The sequence below is a fragment of the Anas platyrhynchos genome, chromosome 7 (assembly GCF_047663525.1).
Source record: "Anas platyrhynchos isolate ZD024472 breed Pekin duck chromosome 7, IASCAAS_PekinDuck_T2T, whole genome shotgun sequence".
NCBI lineage: Eukaryota > Metazoa > Chordata > Aves > Anseriformes > Anatidae > Anas > Anas platyrhynchos.
This window is the reverse complement of record NC_092593.1, coordinates 38553734-38577347: the sequence shown is the minus strand read 5'-3', so window position 1 is coordinate 38577347 and position 23614 is coordinate 38553734. Positions and strand designations below refer to the sequence as shown.

Here is a 23614-nt window from a genome sequence, read left to right as displayed (position 1 = left end):
GCGCGGGGCGCCGCGGGGCCCGTGAGGCAGCGGCGCGCGCGGGGCCGGGCCGGGCCGTCCATGCAGGTTCCCGGGCCCGGCCGCGCGGGGCCCCGCCGTGGGCGGGCGCCTGGCGAGGGGCGGGGCCGAGGCCGCGGGAGCCCAGCGCCGCCCGCCCCGCGCCGCGCGCACACCGCCCGCACGCCGCACGCCTGCCCCGGCCCCTGCCCCGCACGGCCCCGCCGGTGAGGGCCGGGACGCGGCCCGTGGGGTTGGGGGGGGGGGCTGGGGGCTGCGCGCGGCGACCGTTAACGGCCTGAGGGGGCGCGCGCCGGGAGCCGTTATGGGGCGGGAGGAGGGGGGGGGGGGGAGCAGCCGCGTGCGTGCGGCCTGGCGGCGGCTCCGTGACGGGACTGGGGGTAGTGGGGGGTGGGGGGGTGTCCGCGGGGCTGTGCTGCTGCCCACGGGGTCCCGGGGCTCCCGGCCTCGCAGCGCGGCCCGGCCGGCGGCAGGGGGCGAGCGGCGCTTGACCTTGCGGCGCGTGTCCTGCCCGGCCGCGGGGCACAGCGGGGCCCTGAGCACCGGGTGGGCTCCTGCTTGGCTTCCTGGCTGGCAACTGGCTGTGCTAAACCTGGCGCCCGTCGCCTTTTTTAATTTAATTTAATTTAATTTTATTTATTTTATTTTTCCGTTTTCCAGCCATGCTCCGTTTACCCGCAGTGCTCCGTCAGATGAGGCCAGTGTCCAGAGCGCTCGCCCCCCACCTAACGCGAGCGTACGCCAAGGATGTGAAGTTCGGGGCAGACGCCAGAGCCCTCATGCTCCAGGGAGTGGATCTCCTAGCAGACGCTGTAGCAGTCACCATGGGGCCAAAGGTAAGCGAAGACTCTGCATTTATTTTGCTTAAACGCCTTGGTCTGGCTGAAAACAGAAGGATAGAGAGCAGTTTTTCCTAGGTGGAGCTGTGTTACTCCCATCCGTGTGTCTGTAACGGAGCTGCAGGGGCATGGGCAGGCAGCTGCAGGCAGCCATATTCTCATTCAGTCACCTCCCCGCGGGCGCAAAGTAAGATGGATCTGAGCACTGTGGAAGGTGCTGTGCGTTTCTGGGAACGGTTTGAAATAAAATAGGGCAAGGGGGCATGCAGGATTGGTTACTCTGGCTCATTTGGAAGCCTGTAGCAATGTAGTAGATAATTAACCCAACTCACACTATAAGTAGTTAAATTAGTTCTATTTCTTTGAAATAGGAAATGTTTTTTGTATCATTTTGCCTTCTAGAAGTAACAAAGTAAAAATACTAAAAGCATAATGTTGAGTTTTCAGTTGACTGGTAAATGTTACCAGCTTATGTGAAAATTCATGGTGGTGGCCTTCATTTTACCTTGCCTGTAGGGCAAATTGTAGTCTGATTCCCTGCAAGTTTTTGCTGACTTGAAAGCTGGCTGTTACATTTTGCATAGTCATACAGCATGCAGTAAGGCTTGAAACAAGGCTCCTTTTTAGGGAAGAGACATTGATTTTCTTCAAGCTCATAGGAATATCTGTTTTGGGTAGTGTGTCTGTAATGGTTTCTTTGGAATTTTGGGCCTGGTCACTAGGTGGTAGTGACTGGGTGTTAGTGGGGTGGGTGGGAGAGTGGTGAAGTACCTGCAAGCTGCAGTTCTGCAGCTTTTGAGGCTTTTTGGTAAGTTACATTGAATCGCTTGAACTGCTTGATGGGATTAACATAGTGACTGTTTAGTCCCACCTCTAAAGTAGGCTCACTGTATCTCAGAATACTTGTGGAAGCTATTAACAAAGGCATGGTTTAGCTCTTAGAAGCTTCTAGTTTCTGCCAACTTTAAGTACAACTTTGCAATGATAAAGGTAGATTTGAAATAAAGCAGATGAAATGAAATGAAGGTAGGAGGTTCAGCACGTACGATAACGGCGTGTGCGTGGTAGATCTTGTCAAGGCCGCTTGGCCTCTGAAATTATTCTTTGCACATTTTTGGAGCCTAACCAGCTTTACTCAAAGACAGAAATGCTATAAACTGAGCAAGGTGAAGGTTAAGGAACAGTCACGTCAGCAAACTACATCTGCTTCCCATAAGCACGGTTCTGCAGAAGGGAACAAAGTTGCAGTGCACTCAACTGATTTAATTTGTTTTTGTCTCAGACTATGTTTTGAATGTCTAAGCATGATTTTAATGTACTGGTTAAACGAAAGTTCCTGATGCAACTTTATGCAATCTTACGGATTTCTTGTTACAGCATTGCCACTTTTATTCGCTGTTCTCTGTGCGTTTACAGAGATTTAGTGGTTGTTCTGTAACACCTGGTTCAGCCTCCAGCAAGAACTACTACCACACATGTGAGGAAACTTTCCTTTTGAACTGCTCTGTATTTAAAGAAACTGGTTTACAGTCTTACACAATCCTCTGATACTGCTGCCAATTGGCCAGTTGCTTTGTCATTGTGGTTCTTGATATGCAGGACCATTCAAAATGCGGCCGTATTTGCAGCTGGCATTCATTGGTTCAGAAACACAAAGCACCTCTTTGAGTGTAGGCTGGTTAATGTGATGGGATAGAAGCAGATGTTGTTCTGCCATGCACCTCGTACCTACCTTTGGAATAAGAACAAGACAAAGCATAGAAGAAAAATTAAGCAAAATGAGGAGGGACTATATGAAGAAGAGCTTATCAGTATCAGTGTCCACCAAAGTTTTCTTGTTCTTGAACCACTTTTAGATTTTGAATAGTGCAGGTCAAATGAAGTAGCAGTAAGAAGTCATGGTAAGTAATAATTTGCCATGATTGTTTTATAGGACAAAACAAGCAATATGCAAACTCTCAAGAGTTCAAAGTTAGTAACTAAAGCTCAACGTTTCTTTTTTCTGTAGCTTCTAGGGCTAGCTGTACTATGGTCTCTTCCATGGCAGCAGTCCAAGGTTGGTTAAATCATTGAGGCAGATGTGAGTAGGCACTGTGCAAGCGAGAACACGGTGCACCATAGTGGCAGCATGCAGTGTCCAAATCCTTAGATAGCTTGGCTTGCCACTCAGGCTCTGCTCTGAGCCAGAGCCACACTGGCACGTGGTCAGCTACAGCGGTGCCTCTGCAGGAGCCAGCGTGCACAGCTCTGGGTTGGGCCTGACAGGCCAAGTGAGGGGACAGCGCAGGATCAGCTGGGAGTGACTGGGGTGAGCTGGGGCCTTGGATCTCCCTTTCCTTCTTCCAACTGCTCCAGCTGGCAGGATAGCTTTAGGAAGAGCTTTAGGGGAGCAGTGGGTGAGAAGTGGCTGCTTCCATTTCTGCTCTTTCCTGCTAAAACTCAAGAGCATGATTGACTGGGGCAGCTACTGAATTCATCTAGGGAACTTTGTGAGAGGGTGCGTCTGCCCTGTGTTCCCTGCACAGACCATAATGTTCCGCATCAACTTTTTACATTGTTTAGGATATTCCAGCTTTCTAGATGAATGCAAGGGCAGGCAATTTCTGAGAAGTTAATGCAACACATTTGAATACATTTATATGTTGTTTTCAGTTCCGTTTGCTAACCACTGATAAGGTTTGCAAGAGAGCTCTTTTCCAGACCGTGCAAAAAATTGAACTTTCTATTGCTGTTTCTCAATCATGCTTTTTATTGTGATTTGAAGGAAGTTTTGCAGAATTTTATGTTAATGTATTTTTGTTAATTTTAGGGGAAAATATGTTAAAGTGAATTTCGGCATTTTTTTTTTAATTTATTTATTGTAAGGCCAGTCTTATTTTAATTTCAGACTTTGAGTCTATGATGTTAACCATCATGGCTGGGGGATTCACTGAAAGCTTCCTTCTGTAAAAATACAAAACCATCCAACTATTTTTCCAGTTTTGCCAAACTTGGGAAGTGTATGTACTTGTGAAAAATCCTAACTGAAAGATGTATGCAAAGTGATATTTTTGTTCATCTGTGGTTGCTCAAGAGGATTTTCATTTGCAGTCAAAGTGTTGCAGTAATGTGCTGTGTGGTTGCATGGCTTTCATTTAAAATTTGTTCTTTATCTCCCTAGGGAAGGACAGTTATCATTGAACAAAGCTGGGGAAGTCCCAAAGTGACAAAAGATGGTGTGACAGTAGCAAAGGCAATTGACTTGAAAGACAAATACAAAAATATCGGAGCCAGGTTAGTTCAAGATGTTGCCAACAACACAAATGAAGAAGCAGGAGATGGTACCACTACTGCAACAGTACTTGCACGTGCTATTGCCAAGGAAGGCTTCGAGAAGATCAGCAAAGGAGCTAATCCAGTGGAAATCAGGAGAGGTAATGTTTTAATTGCCAGTTTAATCACTGGCTTTTTTTCTAAATATTTTTTTGTGCATTGCCTAACAAATTAAAAAAATGTCATTTGTCATAGGCAAGCTATTTAAATCCATTTTTGCATTTAATTAATTTCTGTTTAGTGTACGAATTTACTGGTGCTGTGTAAATAACTTTTGATCATGACTCAAAGCATGTCACACTAAAAGATTATTGCTAAATATACATGAGCTATCAGTCACTTGGTTTTGAACATAGGAATTTAATGGTTTTTTGCAATGTGGGCTTCTTGGATTGGAAACTTTTTCTGTGCTGTATAAATTTTTCGATCACTGACAAGTATCCTGTTCATCTTCAGGGGTGATGCTTGCAGTTGATGCTATCATAGCTGAACTGAAGAAGCTGTCTAAACCAGTTACAACTCCAGAAGAAATTGCACAGGTAAAAAAAAAAACAACAACAAAACCCTCAAGTTCTGTGAAGTCAGGTTCAGTTGAGCTGGGCTGGGGAGTATATTTTGTGGATGCCTCATCCCTGGAAGGTGTTCAAGATGAGGTTGGATGAGGCCCTGAGCAACCTGATCTAGTGGCTGGCGTGCCTGCACATAGCAGGGGGTTGGAACCAGGTAGTGTTTAAGGTCCCTTCCAACCTTAGCCGTTCTGTGGTGTGACAATGGAGTATTTGTCTTTACATGTAAAGATCTGGAATATGTTTCACTGAACAACCTTCATGGTAACAACTTCATTTTTTTTGAGTTACTTAAATCACCCAGTATTCTACGTTGAGCTTGTTGTTAGTTTGGAAGTAGGCAGTTTTTCTCATCCAGTTTGATCCCAAAATGGGGTCATAAAACATAAATTTGCTTACTTGGGAAAAATTGAAGAGACCAAAGATGTATTTGTAGATAGGAGGTGACGGCAGATTTCCAGAGGTCTTTTGGATGTGCTGTGGGAGGCTCGCATTGATGTGGGTGCATAGGCTTTCAGGGCTTGTTTCTTCGTGGGGCTGCAGATGCAGATGACCTGTCTGTGCTCAGCATGTGGGATACAGCCCTGTGCTTGAGCTGTTCAAAAGCTGTTTGCTATTGTAACGTAGTTCTGGTGTTGATGTGCTGGTCAGCTGCCATATTTTGTCAAGCAGTATTAGAACAGAAAATGTTTTTTTGTTGTCCTTTTAGTAAGGAAACCAATTACTTTTATTGTGAAATGAATTTAAGTGGTTTACTGTTCTAGGTTGCAACAATATCAGCAAATGGAGATCAGGAAATTGGTAATATAATCTCTGACACGATGAAAAAGGTTGGACGAAAAGGTGTAATAACTGTCAAGGTAAGAGTTACCCAGCTCACGCATTAAGTGCAAAATGACTGTCCCTTTTCCAGCTAGGGCTGGCCTCTGTTGCACATGATAAAGCTCCTGCTGCTCTTGTACAATGCTATCTCTAGTTCCTTCGGTCTCTTAGTTCAGGGTGGTATCGCTGTTCCCAGTGTTCTTAAAATCTTTTTTCTTTTGAGGGAGGAGAGCATGTGAATCAGATGCCTCATGTAGAGGCTTTCATTCTGTTGTGCATAGCGTGCTAAAAATATACTTGATCTTTTGGTAGTAAATAAGGGGTTTTTAATGTTGGGTTTCTTGCATCTAAACAGGATGGAAAAACTCTAAATGATGAATTAGAAATCATTGAAGGCATGAAATTCGACAGAGGCTACATCTCTCCTTATTTTATTAATACAGCCAAAGGTGAGTTGACAAAAATGCATGTGAAGTACCTTACAATGGATCTCTAGAAGTTGAAAATAATGGTGCCTATTATAAAGGCTTTGTTATGCTACGCACTGTGGTAACAGGACAGTGGGATCCTTCCCCATCAGAAACTTAAACCTCCTGGTAAAAACTTGGAGTCTTTTTAACTGCATGCCTCACCAACACCCCTTTTCTGTTTAGCATGAACGGTGTCTGTGCTAACATCAAGCTGGCGCTGCCGTGCTCCAGACAGTGGAGTCTTGAAGAAACTCTTTTTTTTAATGCACTCAGTACAACATAGCTCCAAAGTTGCTGCCTAAATTTTAGAGAATGCATGGTGTATATTTTTTTTAAATCAGACTGTTGAGATACTGCATATTGTTTCTGCAGGACAGAAATGTGAATTCCAGGATGCTTATGTTTTAATCAGTGAAAAGAAAATTTCTAGTGTACAGTCTATAGTCCCAGCTCTTGAAATTGCCAATAGTCACCGCAAGCCTTTGGTTATTATTGCTGAAGATGTTGATGGAGAAGCTCTCAGCACTCTAGTCTTGAACAGGTAAGGTTTAAAATTCATACTTCTAGACTTAAAATAACAAATACTGCTTTTTCCTGTGTTTTCATCCTTTTAAAGGAATGCATATAAATGTATCTGTTTGAATCTTAGCACTACTAAAGAAACAGCAACTCCTGTAGCCATGCTTCACATTGGTTGGGACAGAATTTTAGTGGTTTTCTAGCTACTTGTTTTAGCAACTAGAGCTCAGTTCATGAAAGTCCCTGTTTGCTTGACTGGTAGAATTGTACCAAAATGTGTTCCAATAACTAAATGTTTTCTCTGAAAGCATTTGACATGTTGCTCATTGAATTCTTTTGTTCAGATTGAAGGTTGGTCTTCAGGTTGTTGCTGTCAAAGCGCCAGGTTTTGGTGACAACAGGAAAAACCAGCTTAAGGATATGGCAATTGCTACAGGTGGTGCTGTAAGTAATGATGTTCTAATTGGCTTTTTCCTCTAAGGAATGCTAATGCTGTAAAGAACTTAGTTTTAGGTTCATAGCTAGTATTGGCTGTGTTGTGGGCTGTTTCTTGAGAAATGTAACAGTAACTCTAGTGGTTGGACTTAGCAATTATCATTACACATGGTTGTGTAATAATACAGCTCTAACCAACCATGAGTAATAGTTGTTTTCACTGACTCAAGTCACATGCAGAATATCCCTGCAGCGTTCTGTTTTGTTAAGAAGGAACATGAAGGAAACTCTTTGAGAGAAATAGCAAAGCTTACTGGCCTTCTTACAAAACTGGTGGTCTCATAAGTGCTCAGACCTGAGTCAACAAATACAATTCTATTAAATGTTTGGAATAGACTGGAGGATGTCGTCTTACTTCATGCTAATGTTGAGTTTTAGTCCCTCAGATTCAGAATAGCTGATATACTTGACAGTGTTCATTTGTACAGCTTTTTTCATATGCGCTTCAAAATCATAGCATGATACTGGGATCCAAAGCTGGTTGTTGAAATTGATATCTCGTGCTTCATTTCGCATAAACATTACTAACAAAACCAGCAAACCTGTTTAAAGTTAACTTTTTTTTTTTTGCCAGTATTCTTAACTTCCTGAAATGCAAGGATGAAGCTGTAACACAACTATCCAGCCATGTTAAATCAATGAGTTATATTAGTCACGAATTAAAGGCTTGCAGTTCGCTCTTTGGTGAGGGCCAGTTTGTGAGGTACCTGCTTGCCTGGCCTGTGTTAGGAGAAGGGAGGAGCTTCTTTCCGCTTAGCTGCATAGTATGGTGTCTTTGTACTGTCATGCTGCTGTATGTGTTCATCTGTCATAAATAGTGATTTCATGTATGGTGAAGCTGTGAATTCTAACTTTTCATTTCGTTTCAGGTGTTTGGAGAAGAAGGTTTGAACCTAAATGTAGAAGATATTCAGCCCCATGACTTTGGTAAAGTTGGAGAGGTCATTGTGACAAAAGATGATACCATGCTCCTAAAGGGGAAGGGTGAAAAGGCTCAAATTGAAAAACGTATCCAAGAAATCATTGAACAGCTAGAAGTTACCACCAGTGAATATGAAAAAGAGAAGCTGAATGAACGGTTGGCCAAACTCTCTGATGGCGTAGCAGTATTAAAGGTGAGAACTGAAACTTCTTAGGAGTAAAATATACTAATTTATTAAAGAGGTTTGTTTTTTTTTTTTTTCAAATCTGTCTTGCACTAATGCCTTTTCTAGTCACTTGTGAGACAGGAGGTGATATGTAAGTGATAATGGACTTCCTTTATCGGTCCTTTATTGCTGATCTAAGTTACTACTGTTTACTTCTCTCATAATCTTACCAACTGATTCAGATAAGGAATTTGGCTTATTGCAGTGCTACACTTGGGCCTTAAGAGCTATTCCATTTTGTGGCAGTAATTCTGTAGCAGTGCTCTCCTAGCCAGGCTCCTCACGCAGACCTTGACATGTGGCTTGCTTGCAGGTTGGCGGGACGAGTGATGTTGAAGTAAATGAGAAGAAGGACAGAGTTACCGATGCCCTAAATGCGACCCGCGCTGCTGTAGAGGAGGGCATTGTTCCAGGTGGTGGCTGTGCACTGCTTCGCTGCATTCCAGCATTAGACGCTTTAACTCCGGCCAACGAAGATCAGAAAATTGGTAGGTAAATTTCCAATGTTTGTGTAGAAGTATTATGAACAGACGTTATCTGTCCTTTATAGGACTAAATACAGGCTGTTTTCAGGAAGTTTAGTTACTTGATCTTACGAACCTCACATCCCTTCAGTATGGCAGTGTCTGCTTTACAGTAGGAAGGAGCTTTCATTGCATCCCTAACTTGGATGTGAAAAAGCCAATAAAAACAAAGCAGAAGTATCCTCTGCCAACAACTGAGAAGCCATGAAGGGAAGAATTGAGTTGACTGTTACAACCGTAACTTAAATTCTAAGAATGCTGAAGACATTGTGGCAAATAAAATGGAAGATGGCTTTATGCATGTTCAAAATAATATAAATTGATAAAACAGTACTACTTGTAAAACTTCCACGAATACCTCACAGTGATTTCATTTGTTGACAAAGGTCAAACAGTCAGGAACTTTATTTCCCTGGTAGTAATTTAAAAAAAAAAAAAAAAAAAGCTCATGCTCCTCCTCAGATGGTTTGATCTTCCTGTGTTAATCTCCAGCACATAAATCTGTGCCTTGGCAACAGGAGTGTATGTGGTATGTGATGCTAAATATCTTTTTCCTTACAGGCATTGAAATAATAAAGAGAACATTGAAAATTCCAGCAATGACTATCGCAAAGAATGCGGGTGTTGAAGGATCGTTAATTGTTGAAAAAATACTGCAGAGTCCATCAGAAGTTGGCTATGATGCAATGCTTGGGGACTTTGTAAATATGGTAGAAAAAGGAATCATAGACCCAACAAAGGTAACCCGGAATAGTCTTAGCTTTCCTTCTTCCCACATCACAGGATAGAAAACAGGTACTAAGTTATTTCTTTCTTATCTTCAGGTCGTGAGAACAGCTCTGATGGATGCTGCAGGTGTTGCTTCTCTCTTATCAACAGCAGAAGCAGTAGTGACTGAAGTTCCTAAAGAAGAAAAGGAGCCGGCAATGGGAGGAATGGGTGGGATGGGTGGAGGAATGGGCGGTGGCATGTTCTAATTCCTGGGATACTGATGCATCATGAACTCTGCTGTTTAAGACTGACAGTTCTGACTTAAAAACTTCAGATGTCAGTGCAAGAGGATGGATAGTGACTGAAGTGAGGCTGGTGTTTAAAAGAATCACTGTAACCATCAGTTACTGGATTTCATTTAACACACATGTAATTGTTTACAGTCATTGTCCATGCCTACAGATAATTTATTTTGTATTTTTTGAATAAAGACATTTGTACATTCCTGATAACTGGGTGCAAGATCCATCTACCAAGGTCCTGATTTAAACTTAATTAAGGCACTTGATATTCTGTTTCAGAATTTATTGGTGCTTGCCAGTACTAGGAAGAACTTGGAAGCCACTGTGCGTGAGACTAGACAATTGTGTACAAAGTAGACAAATATACACTTACGTGACCTTTATGTAATAAAACAATCTGCTCAAAAAGTACGAAATGTATCACCTTATTCATCTGTACACCAAGCCACAGTTCTGGGAGAAGCTTGATAGCCCGCTTCTAAGATTTAATAGAAATCTGACTCTTATGCTTGGAAAAACTGGAGGACATTACTCTCCAAGAAACATTCCTCTGTCAAAAATGTTAATTGGAAATATGAGTGACTTAAATTTTGGTAAGAAGTATCTAAGCTGAGCTGCCACAACAGTTCTTTGCAATATTAAACAATGCTGTGAAAACAAGGCACGCGCAGTGACTTTATTTTGCCCTTTTCATATTGCTCGTTGCACATGCTGGAACAGGCTGACTGACTCTTTCACAGTACTGTGGGAGGGCAAGTGCCCTGAGGGTATGAAACAGGTAAGTTGTCTTAGCTAAGAAACGCTTCTGAGCTTCTTAAATACTACTTTTGCTTGGGTATATTATGTAGTTATCTCTGTGGTTTGAGCCTTATAGTCTTCCAGCCTTCTGAATTACGTTTAAATTGTCAGCAGTAGATGTGGTTTCATACTTAAAGACAGCTTTGAATGCCACCTACTGTTTCCTGACTTGACACAGCTAATAACCCTAACATCTTTTCTCTCTGCTTCCCAACTCCATTTTGCAAACACTTCCAAGTAATGGTGTTCCCAAACTCACGTATGTTTATCTTTCATTGTTTCAGTACATAAAATTTTTTTGCAACTTCCTAAGTGCTTTAAAACTGACCACTTAATCTAGCTGTCTACAACTACAAACCATCTTTCACACATCCTGTATGAATTTTTAATTGCTTTTTCTGGGACAGTGTGTAAATGCTCTGAAACTGCTGCAGGGCAGTCTATATCCTGAAACTTAGTACGTTATGTAGTATGTTGCCACCTATTCTGTAGTAACCACATGAATTCAGATGCTTTGGAAGAGCAGACTGGCTTCAGCTGTGAAATGCATCTGAAGCTTCACCTAATTCCATCATGACCTTCTGTAATTTAAGAAGGTGCATAGGGAGGAGACTAAATTTATTCCAACCTTATTTACTTAGGTTTCTTTGGAGACTGGAAAGAGTAATAATCTAAGGAACAGAACTACTGAAAATCAGCTCAAGATAGCTAGTACCATACATAAATGGAAGCTAAGTACTGAAATGAGACAACTAAGATCTAGCTCTATATTGCACATTACTGAATAACCAGTGGCCTTGGATGTATTTATGCTGTGCGAAGTGGAGGACAGCTCATTCCCTCCTTCCACAGCTATGTGGTACAGAAGATGATGCCTCCGTGCTGTCATGCTTGCTGAGCTGACGTTTACCGTGTTTTGCACTAGCTGAGATTTATGTAGCATAACCTCAATACAATGCCTAACAGTGAAACAGGGGCAGGTGGGCAAATTCAGCCTGCCAAATGTACTGTAAATACAACACTGTCTGGAGCCCAGACAGCTAAGAACCGCTGGATATAGCTGAAAGTGCTGTACTTGGCACTATAGGTACCTATTACGAAAACTCAGTGTTAAGGCTGCTTTTTTTTTTTTTCTATAACAGTTGCTGGTCAGAATTCAACAGCAGTTGGCGACTCCTGAGTTAATCCTTGTCATCGACGTGGATCAAAAGCACCTGCTAGTTGATGTTGGACACACTGTACTCTACTCCCTAAGGCTAAAATGTCAGAATCTCCCTTCACTTGGCCTGAGCTGACTGAGGTGATGCTGGTAAATTACATTCATGCTACTAATAACTTAAACTTGAGTTAATATATTACAACACTGAAAAGAACGTTAGCTTGTTTTATAAGGCAGAGCTTACACTGTGATTACAGAAACTGGCAGGTTAATAAACGGCAGCCTGAGTTATCTTGTGTAACAGTAGATGCCAATTGTCTGTTACTGATAACACTTTGAATTGCACTTGATAGCAGCTTGAATAGACTACATTGATCTAGCTGAACATGTGCGTGATTTGTACAGTATAAAATTACATATAAAGCTCAGATATGAAATAGATGCCCCAAAAAGGAGCATGCCACCTCTTGTACAGAGTGTACAAACAAGTTTATAATGGAGGTTGTTGAAATTTTCCCCATTACGTTTGATGAACTTCATGAAGCATTAACTCCCGAGGTATGCTTGTTTCTGGGCCATGGAGTTTGGATGCTCTTCTTTCAAAGGCAGTGACCATCTGCTTGACTACTTCATCAAAAAACAGCGTAGCAAGTTGTGAGTGTAGAAGTGAACGAAATTCAAAAGAAATCTGTTAAAACAGAGAAGATTTTGTCTTGTGTTTACTATTGTAGTAAAATGCTGTTAGAGATAACTTCATTAAAGAATCTCCAGTTAAGCTGCAAGTAGGTTGCAGAAGAAAGAACAGATAAAACAATAAATGAGCTTGTATGCAAAGAAAAGCCTTATTCTTCGGTCAGAGGACTGTTTTCCTATTCTCTTCAATTAGAAGAATGTTTTTCTCTTATGTAATCAGTCCCATTTATCTAAACCAACTGTATGTTACTTAAATGACATGTCACAAAACATACCTAAAAGATTTAGGGTAGTGAAAAACTACAAACCAACAATGGTAACTAAGTTACTCTGCACATAAAATTCCCTTGAAGGGCAAAATTTTGAAGAAAATCCTGCATAGTAAGACAGCAGATTTACAGGTAACATGAAGCAAACCCAAGAGTGGCTTAAAGGCAGCTTGAAATAGTTGCTTATTAGGTAACAACATTTTATATTAGTTTTTCCATCTAGGTAGATGTAGTTAACAGTATGTTCAAACAATGCTAATTTACAGACTGAAGCTTATAATTTGCCTTTGCTCTTTCTCCTTCCTAGACATCTCCTGCCCTCTACCTTTGCTGTCCTGACATGGGCAGTCAGTTTTAGAATACAACTGTCCCGGATAAGTCCTCTGTACCAAGTCCTTGTGCCTCCTACTGCAGTGCTCAAACTGATTTGCACATTCCCTTTCAGTTACTGGATCCTTCAGTTTAATAATTACACTGAAGCTACTGTAGTAGTTAACAGTTAGGGCAGGAGCACAGGGAGTTTGCTTTCTCTCTCCACCCGCTAAAAGAAAAATTGATGACAACAGCAAGGTCACTTTTATGTCAAATAGCCTTCAAATATACTTTGTGCTGTACTGGCCTTTGGTCTAGTTTAAGAACATTACCCTAAGGCTATGGTATTGGATTTAGTTTTGCCTTCTACAAGTTCCAGAAATGATTACAAAGCTGTCAGGAAAAGAAACAGCTTGCATTTCTTCTGCCATTCTATTGTTCCTGTTACTGCATGTCTTTTGGATTGAGATTTAAGTACTTACATCATACCTGAAAAATCAGCAGATGAAATGCCAAATGAAACAAATGTGTATTATCTCAAATTGTTTAAGAGTATTGCATGTTAATTGCTGGAATAGTAGTATAGAATTAATGTGAAATGTAAGCCAGCTGTAGCTTCGTTTGCACGTGATCTCAAGCATCAGTAAAAATTAATGTGCCTTTTCAAAGTCTGAGATGACGTTTATAGCATGTTGAGCTCTGCAAAGCAGGGATCGTAAATGTTACATCATGTTCAGTAACTATGTGAGAACCTGAGATGTTTTTATGAAGCTTGCAGATAGCAATATGTTGTGCTTAAATCTGTGTTAAATCACTTAAGAGCTGAAATGCAACTGAAACTAAATGTCTTATTAAAGTTCAGCATATATATAATGTACCACCAGGCTGGCAGAACAGTAATGCAGTAGGCTGAGGAAACCAGCATCATCTAAAATTCAACTAACACTTTCTAAAGCAAACTACCATTATTGAAATCAGTCCTATCTCTCACAAGTACTTATTTGTGCAGTGTGAAGTGTGCAGTGAGAAGTTGGTTTTGAAATGTTTATCATTACTATCTGTGAAGGCCCAGAGGCTAAGTCACACAGCAAGCTGAAATTGAGCAAGGGTTAGAATCCCTGAGTATGTACTGTTGTGAGCCAGCCCCCTGCTCAGCTGGCTATATTTGCTTCTGCTACCTCAAAATGGTGTAAATGATATCAAGTATTAATAGTATTTCCTAAGAATGTCCTTTTACAGTCCAGTTTTGACTCTCTTTAACTGAAATTCTCAACCTGAAGTGTCAAAACATGGCTTTGGTAAGGAAAAAAAAAAAATCCTCATAAACTTGCTATTTAGCTAATAGGGCTTAAGCAGTTGCTTAATTTGAGTTTTCTCAGCTGATTTATGGCTTGGCTAAAAAGCTGTCTTACCAGTCAGTAGCAGGAACTGTCGTGATTTGCCTAGATAAATTCAAATATCATGAGCAAATAACATGTAAGCATAGTCAGTAAATCCCATCAGAAATGTATTTTCAAGTACCTATAGATTCATTTTTATTGTTGAGCTGTATGAAGTGCAATACAGCAAAAACTTGAGTTTTTAACCCAAGGAAGTCGTGCCAGTTTACAAATATTCCAAAAGCTCTTTTTTGGAAAAATGACTTCAAAAGAAGCACAGTATCCTAGAAGACAACAGGATCAACCTATTTCTGTGTACTTTTGTAACCTGTTCTGAACCCCAGATTAGTTTAGTGCTGAACGCAACACCCTTAACACAATACAATGTAAGAAAAAATAAGTGATGGAAGAAAAAAAATGAAAAACAAGAACTCACAGTAAGAAAAGCAACTTGTCTAGGAGTAACGGACTAAACCAGATACTGGGTTTAAAATGCAGTATTTTGGAACTGCAGTGATATCCCATCATAGAGTAGAGAGACAGCATTTCTCCTAAAAGCTGTTACAGTGGTATTATAGAAGATGTAAAATACATTAAATAGTAAATCTAGAAGTCAGGAAATTAAACTACAGGCCAAACAGGATGGATGGGAAAACACCTACTTTCGGATAACAAAAGCACGTGGGTTGTAAGGTAATTAAAGAAAATAGCAAAGTCCACAAATATGTTGAGTATTTCTCTCTCTGTATTTGCTTATCTTAGTATGTAGAGAATTGGTGAGAGATACCAGTCCCTAGGCTGTTTGGTTATATGTGGACACTTCACAGAAGACTTGTCTCTCAAGGACTGTGTAGCAGTTTTCATGTTGTAAAACTGACTGCAAAAACGCTTCTTGATAGTAGTGACTAAAACTAACTTTTTTGCAGTGTTTATGTGTGTGTATACACCCCTATTTGTAGCATGTGGCGGTTTTAATTGGAATACTTACAGAAAAATCCAATGTACATGTCCTTGGATAGCCAGGGATACCCGGGCTGAAACGCCACACTGTTTCCAAGTGATTAAATAGCCTTCCGTCTGTGCAGGATGCCTAAAAGAAAGTTTAAAAAGTCAAGCTACAGGGGGGCTTACATGAGACAAATCAGTATTACTGAAGCATGCACATTTTGTTAGACAGTGAAGGTCACAACATAGTTAAAATTAATTCTTTATAGTGCAGCCAGCAAAAGATCCCATTTGCACACTGTCACAGCAAAGTAGCTGAATCCCTATCAAGTTACGGGAAGGATCTTTGGTTTTAGCCATAAAACAGATCTCTTGTATGATGCATAGAATACCATAATAATGTTAAAGATATCTACACCATAATTGAGAATAGGGTCCTTACTTTCATTCATTTTGCTTTTGGTACATACAGCTATTTTTGTGTGGCTATATTTTAAATAGAAAAAGAACGAAAGACATAGAGTTGAAAAATCATGCAAATACATCATCTCGATTGGCTTGGAGTTACTAAAGAGAATTGCTGTAACTATTTTTAAACTTTCTTTACAGTTCTTACTGTCAACACAAGCATACATAGCTTTTGCTTGTGGTTTGAAAGCACAGATAAGCTAAGGCACGTCAAAGACAAATCAGCAGCACAAAAATACCACCACTTCTTTGCCCAGTGCAGGGATGCAGTACCTCCCAACTTCTGTAACTGCAAGGGGAGGAGTGGAGGGAAGAGCAGACAAGCCTGAAGAGCTGGGCTTGCTTTTCTCATTGTTGCCAAAAGGGCAGGAAGAATGGGAAAGGTGCCAGTGTGTCCCCCTTGCTCCAAACCTTATAAGTAACAAAACTCACTCGACATTTCTCAGCAGCAAGAGCTGCTGCTACCAGCCTGATATTCTAGGGCTCACGCGCTGCTGCTGTAAGCAACAAGAACATGCTCATTTTGTCACCACCGACAGCCCACTATACAAAACCACTATGCAAGCTCCCTTTGCCCAGAGTTATTTCTGAAGACAGTAAAATAGCCCGAACACATGGTCGTTTCATTTCCTTGTGGTAATGTTCCTCCAGTTATGTGAAGATGATATAAATGTTTAGGAAAAAAAATCCTAACAGAGAAAATGCTGATAAATCTAGGAAGAGGAAACTTAAAGTGTTCTCCACACCACTTTCATGGTCTTTTCAGAGACCAGAATTCTTCTTTTGAGAGAATTAGAGTGAATAAGAATCAGTAAGCCAAACTGACAGCTATGCAAAATAAAAAGTCTTGTCAGGGAAGAGTAGAAAGGGAGAGCAGCATGTAAAATGCAGATTTTTACATTGTAACTGTTGAGCTTTCTTAATAATGGAAGACATTTTTTTTTCTTTCCAAAATGAATAACTACCTTGAAAAAAAGCACTTTGCATATTGCCTTTCCAATTCGTATCTCCCCTGTACTTAAGAAACCCATTTCTGTTTTATGCAGTGTCTTGTTAGTGGAAGCCTAGAAAAGAATAGTGGAATAGGATACCCAAACAATTATCTTGACCAGTAATCAACTGTTGTAATTTCACTAGTTGTTCCAAAAGATAGTCAAAATTGCATGAAGGGGGAGAGGCAGTTTTTATGAGTCTGTTCTGAGCTGTTCCTAACAAACAGATGTGAACCTCTAATGTAAACAAGCAGCTGGAAGATCCAGACCTCATTTAAAATTTCTCCCTTTATTACCCTTGAAAAAAATGAAAGTAGAAATACAATTGCTGTACAAATTAATTCTAAGAAATGGACTTGAAATCTACCATTCTATCATGGCATCAATATACTGAATAACAGGCTCTTCAGAAGATCCTCTGCCTAAACTTCTTAAATAAACTGGTTAGAATTGTCAGAAGAAAAAATAATGACATCATTTTGCTAAGGCACCAGAAGCTACAAAGAGATAACCTTTAAGTCTCTATTATTTTTGCATTTAGAGAAGCTTGGACAAAATTAATACAAACAAAAAAAAACACAACAAATAGATATCTTCATTAATGGCTACTTTTTTAATATTTTTTCCAGCAAAAGCCAATTAAAAGGCAATATTTCCCCTTATTTGGCAGCTTATGTTTTAAAAACACATTGAAATTTACACCACGTAACCTATAGTCTTTAAATAAAAGCAGCACAAGTTTTGAGCCACAGGAAGCAATTCCAGCATTAATTTTGTTTTTAAAAGAGCTTCATGGAATATTTAAATTTCTACACACAAGTTATGGAAAGATACAGCTACAAAAATAATAATAATAAATTACCTTAACTAAATGTGGCCTCACGAGGGTAACAACTGATGTGTACCTTTCTAAAACAGGAGGAAATCCTATTTCTAGCTGTGCTTTGCAGTATCCAGAGCGCTTTGATAATACATCTGACTTCTTACACCATGGCACAAACAGTTTGTAATCTTCCACAACAGCAACAACTGCATACATTTCCTGCATAGAGTATCTGGAAGCAGAAATATAAATGTTACAGTTACAAGGTGTTTTAACTAGGAATTCAGTATTATAAGGTTCTAAGATACTGTAAGTGGCACAGGCAGTTTTGATGGTGAACATGCAGTCACCTGAAAACACTACCACTATTTTTGGAAGATAAAAATGCAACTCTATTAAGATTAAAAAAAAAAAGTACTGAACTGGTAAAAGTCTTTGCACAAGAAAAGCAAAACACTACAAACACTACACAGCATATAGCTGTAAGGTTAGGGAACACTGAACCAGATGTATGCTACTTTCTGCAATATCAGGTAAGCATGCTTAGATTTCAAATGGAAAAGTAGTTTTTCCATTGCAGCTGTGTCTTGATTTAGGTAGATTTTAGATATTTCATAGAACAAATTAATCCATACCTTATAGCTACCAAGAAAAGGTGTAACAAAACTAGGGGTCTGTTTTCAAAGGCTTAAAAAGAACACTACTTAGACCTCGCCCCCCCCCCCCCCCAAAAAGAAAAAAAAAATACTTTCAGGAGAAAAACAGTGAGTATTATTGGACAAACGCTCCTTTTAAATGAAATCTGTTGCAGTTCAAGAACTATCACATAAATGAATATTAACCATCGTGAAAAAAAATACTAACCCTAATGAACAAATCATACTACTGTGGACTAGAGGCTGAGAGCAGATCCCAAACTCATTAAATTAATGGGAAATTTTCCACTGGTTTTAAGGCAAACTGGGTTTCAAAGAGCTTTTGTATGCACACACTTCACCACACAACTAATTATTTTCCTTCTTTTAAAGAAAGAAGTAAATCTCAAATGAGACGTACAACATAATGCAAGTGTAACATTGGCATGTAGTTTTGAGAAATGGGAGAAAAATGAGTTTTCACGCCTTTTGATTTATCCCCATTTCACCAGACAAATAATGCATGCTTCCCTTTCAGGGTTGTTTTTATTTCGTCATGGAATAAAAGGTTATTTCTGCTATTTCCTTCCAAGGAGCAGGTGTATGGGGTTCCTAAATTTTTGATACCCAATTTCAGGTTTGACAGCCTGATCTCTAAAAATTTTGAAAGGTAAAACTCATTTCTACTCTCCACCTGGGCACAGTCTCAGGGACATGTGCCTTGAGGGATACTCAGTCTTTGAATGTTTAGTGCAAACATGAAAATCATAAATGCATAAGGTATCATTCCACTTTTCTATACAAACCCTATAATTCTTCTTTCAGAATATTCTTTTCTTTTATTTACTAGTGGTGCAGCAATGTTGAAGAAACTTCTTGAAAAGGCATGGCTCATTACAGGTACTTGCAAAGAAGAAATTCTGGTCATCAGAATACCACAGGAAGCCAGGTGCCTGCAACATTGAAAATGCCTTTTAGACTCCTTTCTTATCAGCAAGATAGATCACAACACATTGAGGTGAGATGCAGTCTGTTGTACAGCATTCCAGAAAACATCCAGTTGAGATGGAAAAACAAAGGCTCATAAGCGTTTGCAAACTTTAAAAAAAAAAAAAGTCTGTGACTAAAAATAGCTCCCAGTCACGAGAAGAGTAACTGGCAGAGTAAAATACAAAGGCCCCCATTAAACACTGGCTTCATGGCAGCCTGAGTTCACGTACAGGACTCACGCACTTAGTGTGCAGAATTAATTTTGCTTTTTTACCAGAAAAATCAAGGCATACCCTACAATACTTTACCCTTTTGGAACATGCAAAAAAGTAGAAAAGTTTCCCATTGCGGCTATAAGTAGAATTCTGCAGTAATCCCTCTGCTGCCTTCCTTCTCTTATAAGGAAAGTTTCATTCTGAAAGTCCTTTTAGAAACTGCATTGCATCCCCATTTCTTTCTTTTGAAAATATCACACACAACCATGGATGCAGTGTTTTCATAAATAAAACTTAACAGTTTAGCTTTATGAAATGCTCGTAGTTCTAAGATTCCATCTCAGTTCTCTGTTTCTGAACCTATACTAAAATCTAGAAAAATATTCATTGTGGTTAATAGGACTCATGCGGAATTACTGATTTTGCCTAAAATGCTGCTTCAAAAGTTCTGATTTCTGGCACCGGGGAGTTAAAAAGGTCACTATTTGCTGTCAGCGCTTCTACATATGTAAGCTAAAAAGCAACCTAGGCCGTCTTCTGTCAGTAATTAAACGATCAGGACTGCACTTCTGGATTTACATAGTCAAAAATGGAACCAACCTTCCCACTTGGTGTAAGGCTTGCTTGTTATCATTTTGTTTTAACACAGCTAACAGATAGATGCTGCTTCTTCTTATCCACCAAGCTAGCACAGCAAATTCTGATAAGTCTTTCTACAGCAAGCTCTGCAAGGATTTGGAGTTGTATCTCAAGGGATACGGACAGAGTCTGTTTTTTTCCACTTGGACCAGACAGGACTGTTAAGGAAAAGCATGGCTTTGATAGGAACATTGGATGCCTGCCAGTAACCTTGTAGCTACCTCAACCTGATTCATAGAGAGTTCAGAACTTTGGACCAGACCTCGTTGTGGAGAGCTAAATTATTTTCTCCATCTGTGGTATAGCGCACTGTCCTAACTAGTTGTCGGGACGCTTCTGTTGGTTTGTTCTTACTGTAATGCTCTGCCAGCACGCTGCTTCAGGCACTTTTATGTATACACATTTAAGTGCAGGGCTGAAAAACAATCCCCACAAGTACTTTGTTATTGCTCTCAGATCAAGTCCTTTTCGCAGTTACACCACTGTTCAAGGAAGGGAAGGTTAAGAGAGGTTATAGTGTTAACAAAGCTGGTGGGACTTGGTCTCTCTCTAGATTTTATTTGAAGAGAAACAGACACTACAAGAATGTGCTGGTCCTGGTCCCAGTTCAGGAAAGCATACCTCTCCAGAAACCACAAAAGCAGGGACTTCGGTGGACTGTCGTGCGTGTTTTGGTGAACCTGGTGAAGGCCTCAGGAGAAAAGCCAAGTCCGTACTTAAATGCAGATGTGCCTAGCACTCCTTTATTATCCTCTGAGGGTAACACAGTCAGTGCCACTCACACTGCGCTCACTGGCAGCATCCAATTCCTGTCCCTTGCTGCTTTCTCTCTGAACATTTAGGCACTGATCACAGCAGCACCTGACTTACACGACCTGAAAAGGAAGCATTTGCTGTCGTGTGGTATACGTGATCTCTATGTGGTGATTATTTTTAATAGTTACATTTCCAAAGACTAAAACATTTTGAAAAAAAAAAGGAATCTCCAACTCCTACTTATAAAAAGCCTGAAACCAGCGGTCAGAGCACACCCGTGTGGCTGGGCTTGCTGCTACCCCAACTGTTCCCTTCACGAAGCTGGTGCCATCGGATGGCTGGTTACCGGTCAGTGAGATGAGAGCTGACCTCACTCGCATTCTTTGTGGGCAGCTGGTCGAGTCCCAAAAAATGAGCTTTGCCAGCAAGTGTCCTTGTGAGCATCTCGCGGGGGCAGCTCGGGCAGGGACCGGGGGGTGCCGGTGCCGGTGCCGGTGCTGCCCGCTGCGGCCCCTCCCGCCCTCAGCCCGGCTCCTCTCCTCACGGGCGGCACCAACGCCCCTCGCGCTTCGCTCGCAGGGCCCCGGCCCCCCCGCCCCGCCCCGTACCTGCCGGCGGCGCCGAGCCCCGCGGCCACCGCCCGCCCGCTGCGCGCCATCGCCGGGCCCCGCCGGCACCGCCCGGCCCGGAGCCGCCTGGGGGCGGGGGCGGGGGCGGGCACGTGAGAGGGAGGTGCCCGGGCTCATTGGCCCGGCGGCGCGCGGCGCCCGTAACGGCCCCCAACGGTTGTGCTCCTCAGCGCTGAATGCACTGAAAGGAAATTATTTCTAGAAAATGAGTAAGTCCAGTTCTATGTTCTCTTCAGAAATCTCTTCCTTATCTCGGTGTCTCGTCATTGGTTAAAAACATTAATTATTAAACAGAACCCCAGCAATATGAATAATGAAAACTAATTTGAGCAGCGCTTTATCCCGTCAGGGCATGGTGGTTTTCAGTAAGCTGTCCTGCAGTGTGCTTTTCCTTCTGAGCTTGATGAAAACCAGAAACATTTCAAAACCTGGCTTCTGCAGCATGGGAGAAAACCAGCCCCATCAGAAACGTGAAACAGCCTCAGCCTATGCCCCCACATCAAATTCCTGTTACTTCATCCGCATGTTTCATAACTTCCACCAGAGCCGCTCCTTCTTGCTGGTTCCTGCTTGCCATGGGAGTGTGCCCATCTATGTAGCTGTTGCAGCTTGTTTCTCTGGATCAGGAAGTGCCTCCCTGAGAGCTGATGCCTTCTGGCGTTTAGAGGAACTGAAGGATAAAGCACTGATGTACAAGATGATACTTGAGGGCACTCTGTTTTGTTTTGTTTTGTTATCCAATTAGTCTGTCTCAGAAATAGTCCTTACAACTTGCTTGATGTCTGCTGTTTGCAGAGATCTGATAGGAAGAGTGGCTCAAATTAATATTTACACCAGAGGGATGTAAAACACTTCTGATACCTCAAAAAGAGACACTGCATATGACCACACCGAAATTTCTGTCTAAAACAGCTAGATGCCACCCTCAGCTGGCCACCAGCTGGCACAACCTTCCCAGCCACCCTCTCCCTGCTGGCCCTGGAGTGCTGTGCTGACACTCAGCACGCTTGACGTGAAAGGCAAAACTAGATCTGGAAGAGATTTAAATTCATTTTCCTCACTCATACTACACGAGAAACCTTAATTCAGTTTCTCAAAAATACCTGCTTATGTTAAATGTTTCTACTCTTTCGCTCTTTTCAGAGAATTACCCTTTTCAGAGAATTTTTCCCCTAATCTTTAATAGACACATAAATGCCAGGAAACAGTCCACGGCACTTGAAGCTGAGTACAGATCTGGGGACAATCAAAAGACTGAGTTTAGACTAGTTTTGCAGCTTTTTGCAAAATGTCAGTTCACTGTGCAATTCTTTATAGCATTCCACATGGGAGAAATAATACGTCCTTTTGGAAGATGAGCAGAAGGGAGTAGCTAGAGGCATGGATGCTTGGAGTGAACAAGTGCCAGAAACTTCTACTGGCACAATAGAGTGGGTAAAGCAAGGACGGGCCATGTGGCTGGATACTTCTTTTGGCAACACTGATAGCTTGGGCTGGCTGTGAAATTGGACCTGAATCTGTTACATAAAGCAAGACTGCACATGCCTGTACCTTGGTTACGAGCCTAAATCTGAAAAGCATCTGGGCTCTTAAATCCAATCCTGTTCCAATCTACATAGTAATCTCTGTGAAGACGTGGGGAAAGAGGAATGAAACTCCAGTGGGCAAAATCGGAAGGGTAAACCACGAAGTTACCCTGATCAAGTCTTGTGGAAGCCACGTAATGGAGATACTGTTCTGGAAGCAAAGGTATATTGGGATTCAGGGAATTTGAGGGGCAGACACGAATTAAAGAACCCAGGGCAGAATTTGTTAGGGAAAATAAAATAATAATAAACAAAAAATCAGCAGTTTTCTCGTTTCACTTTAGTGTTTCATCACAACCCAATTCCTGTTCCCTCTTGTACCACAGAGCTCCCTGTTGTGTGGGAAATGGCAGATCCAACATTGCTATGTTAAAGTGCAGCTCTGTACTGCAAACCCCGAGTTCGGTCCCGTTTAACAACAGAGCGCTGCAGTCCTGCTGCCCACGGCTTACGCTGGCACTCAGGCTGAAGCACCAAGAGCAGGCTGCTGCAAGCTGATCCTCATGGCCAAGCCGAGCATGTGCCAGTCCCTTAGAATAGCCACGTGCATTACATTCCCTGGGCAGCCCCTGCTGCGGGCGCAGCGCCCCAGGGAGCAGA

General features: G+C 41.5%; 2 protein-coding genes across 2 annotated transcripts; one reads left to right on the top strand and one right to left on the bottom strand.

Annotated features, from left to right (window-relative positions):
• Nucleotides 1–65: 65 nt before the first annotated feature.
• Nucleotides 66–12371, top strand: HSPD1 (heat shock protein family D (Hsp60) member 1). The gene is made up of 12 exons (XM_027461761.3): nucleotides 66–224; nucleotides 679–854; nucleotides 4018–4270; nucleotides 4626–4708; nucleotides 5500–5595; nucleotides 5913–6006; nucleotides 6400–6568; nucleotides 6891–6990; nucleotides 7911–8156; nucleotides 8503–8677; nucleotides 9275–9453; nucleotides 9538–12371. The coding sequence occupies exons 2-12, from the start codon at nucleotides 681–683 to the stop codon at nucleotides 9688–9690; spliced, it is 1722 nt and encodes a 573-aa protein (XP_027317562.2). The 5' UTR covers nucleotides 66–224; nucleotides 679–680; the 3' UTR covers nucleotides 9691–12371.
• On the bottom strand, nucleotides 9995–21563 carry COQ10B (coenzyme Q10B). The gene is made up of 5 exons (XM_027461782.3): nucleotides 21408–21563; nucleotides 19006–19152; nucleotides 17604–17796; nucleotides 15325–15426; nucleotides 9995–12371 (listed from the first exon to the last, which is right to left on the bottom strand). Exons 1-5 carry the CDS (start codon nucleotides 21455–21457, stop codon nucleotides 12204–12206), a joined length of 660 nt encoding a protein of 219 aa, XP_027317583.3. The 5' UTR covers nucleotides 21458–21563; the 3' UTR covers nucleotides 9995–12203.
• Between the last annotated feature and the right edge of the window lie 2051 nt (nucleotides 21564–23614).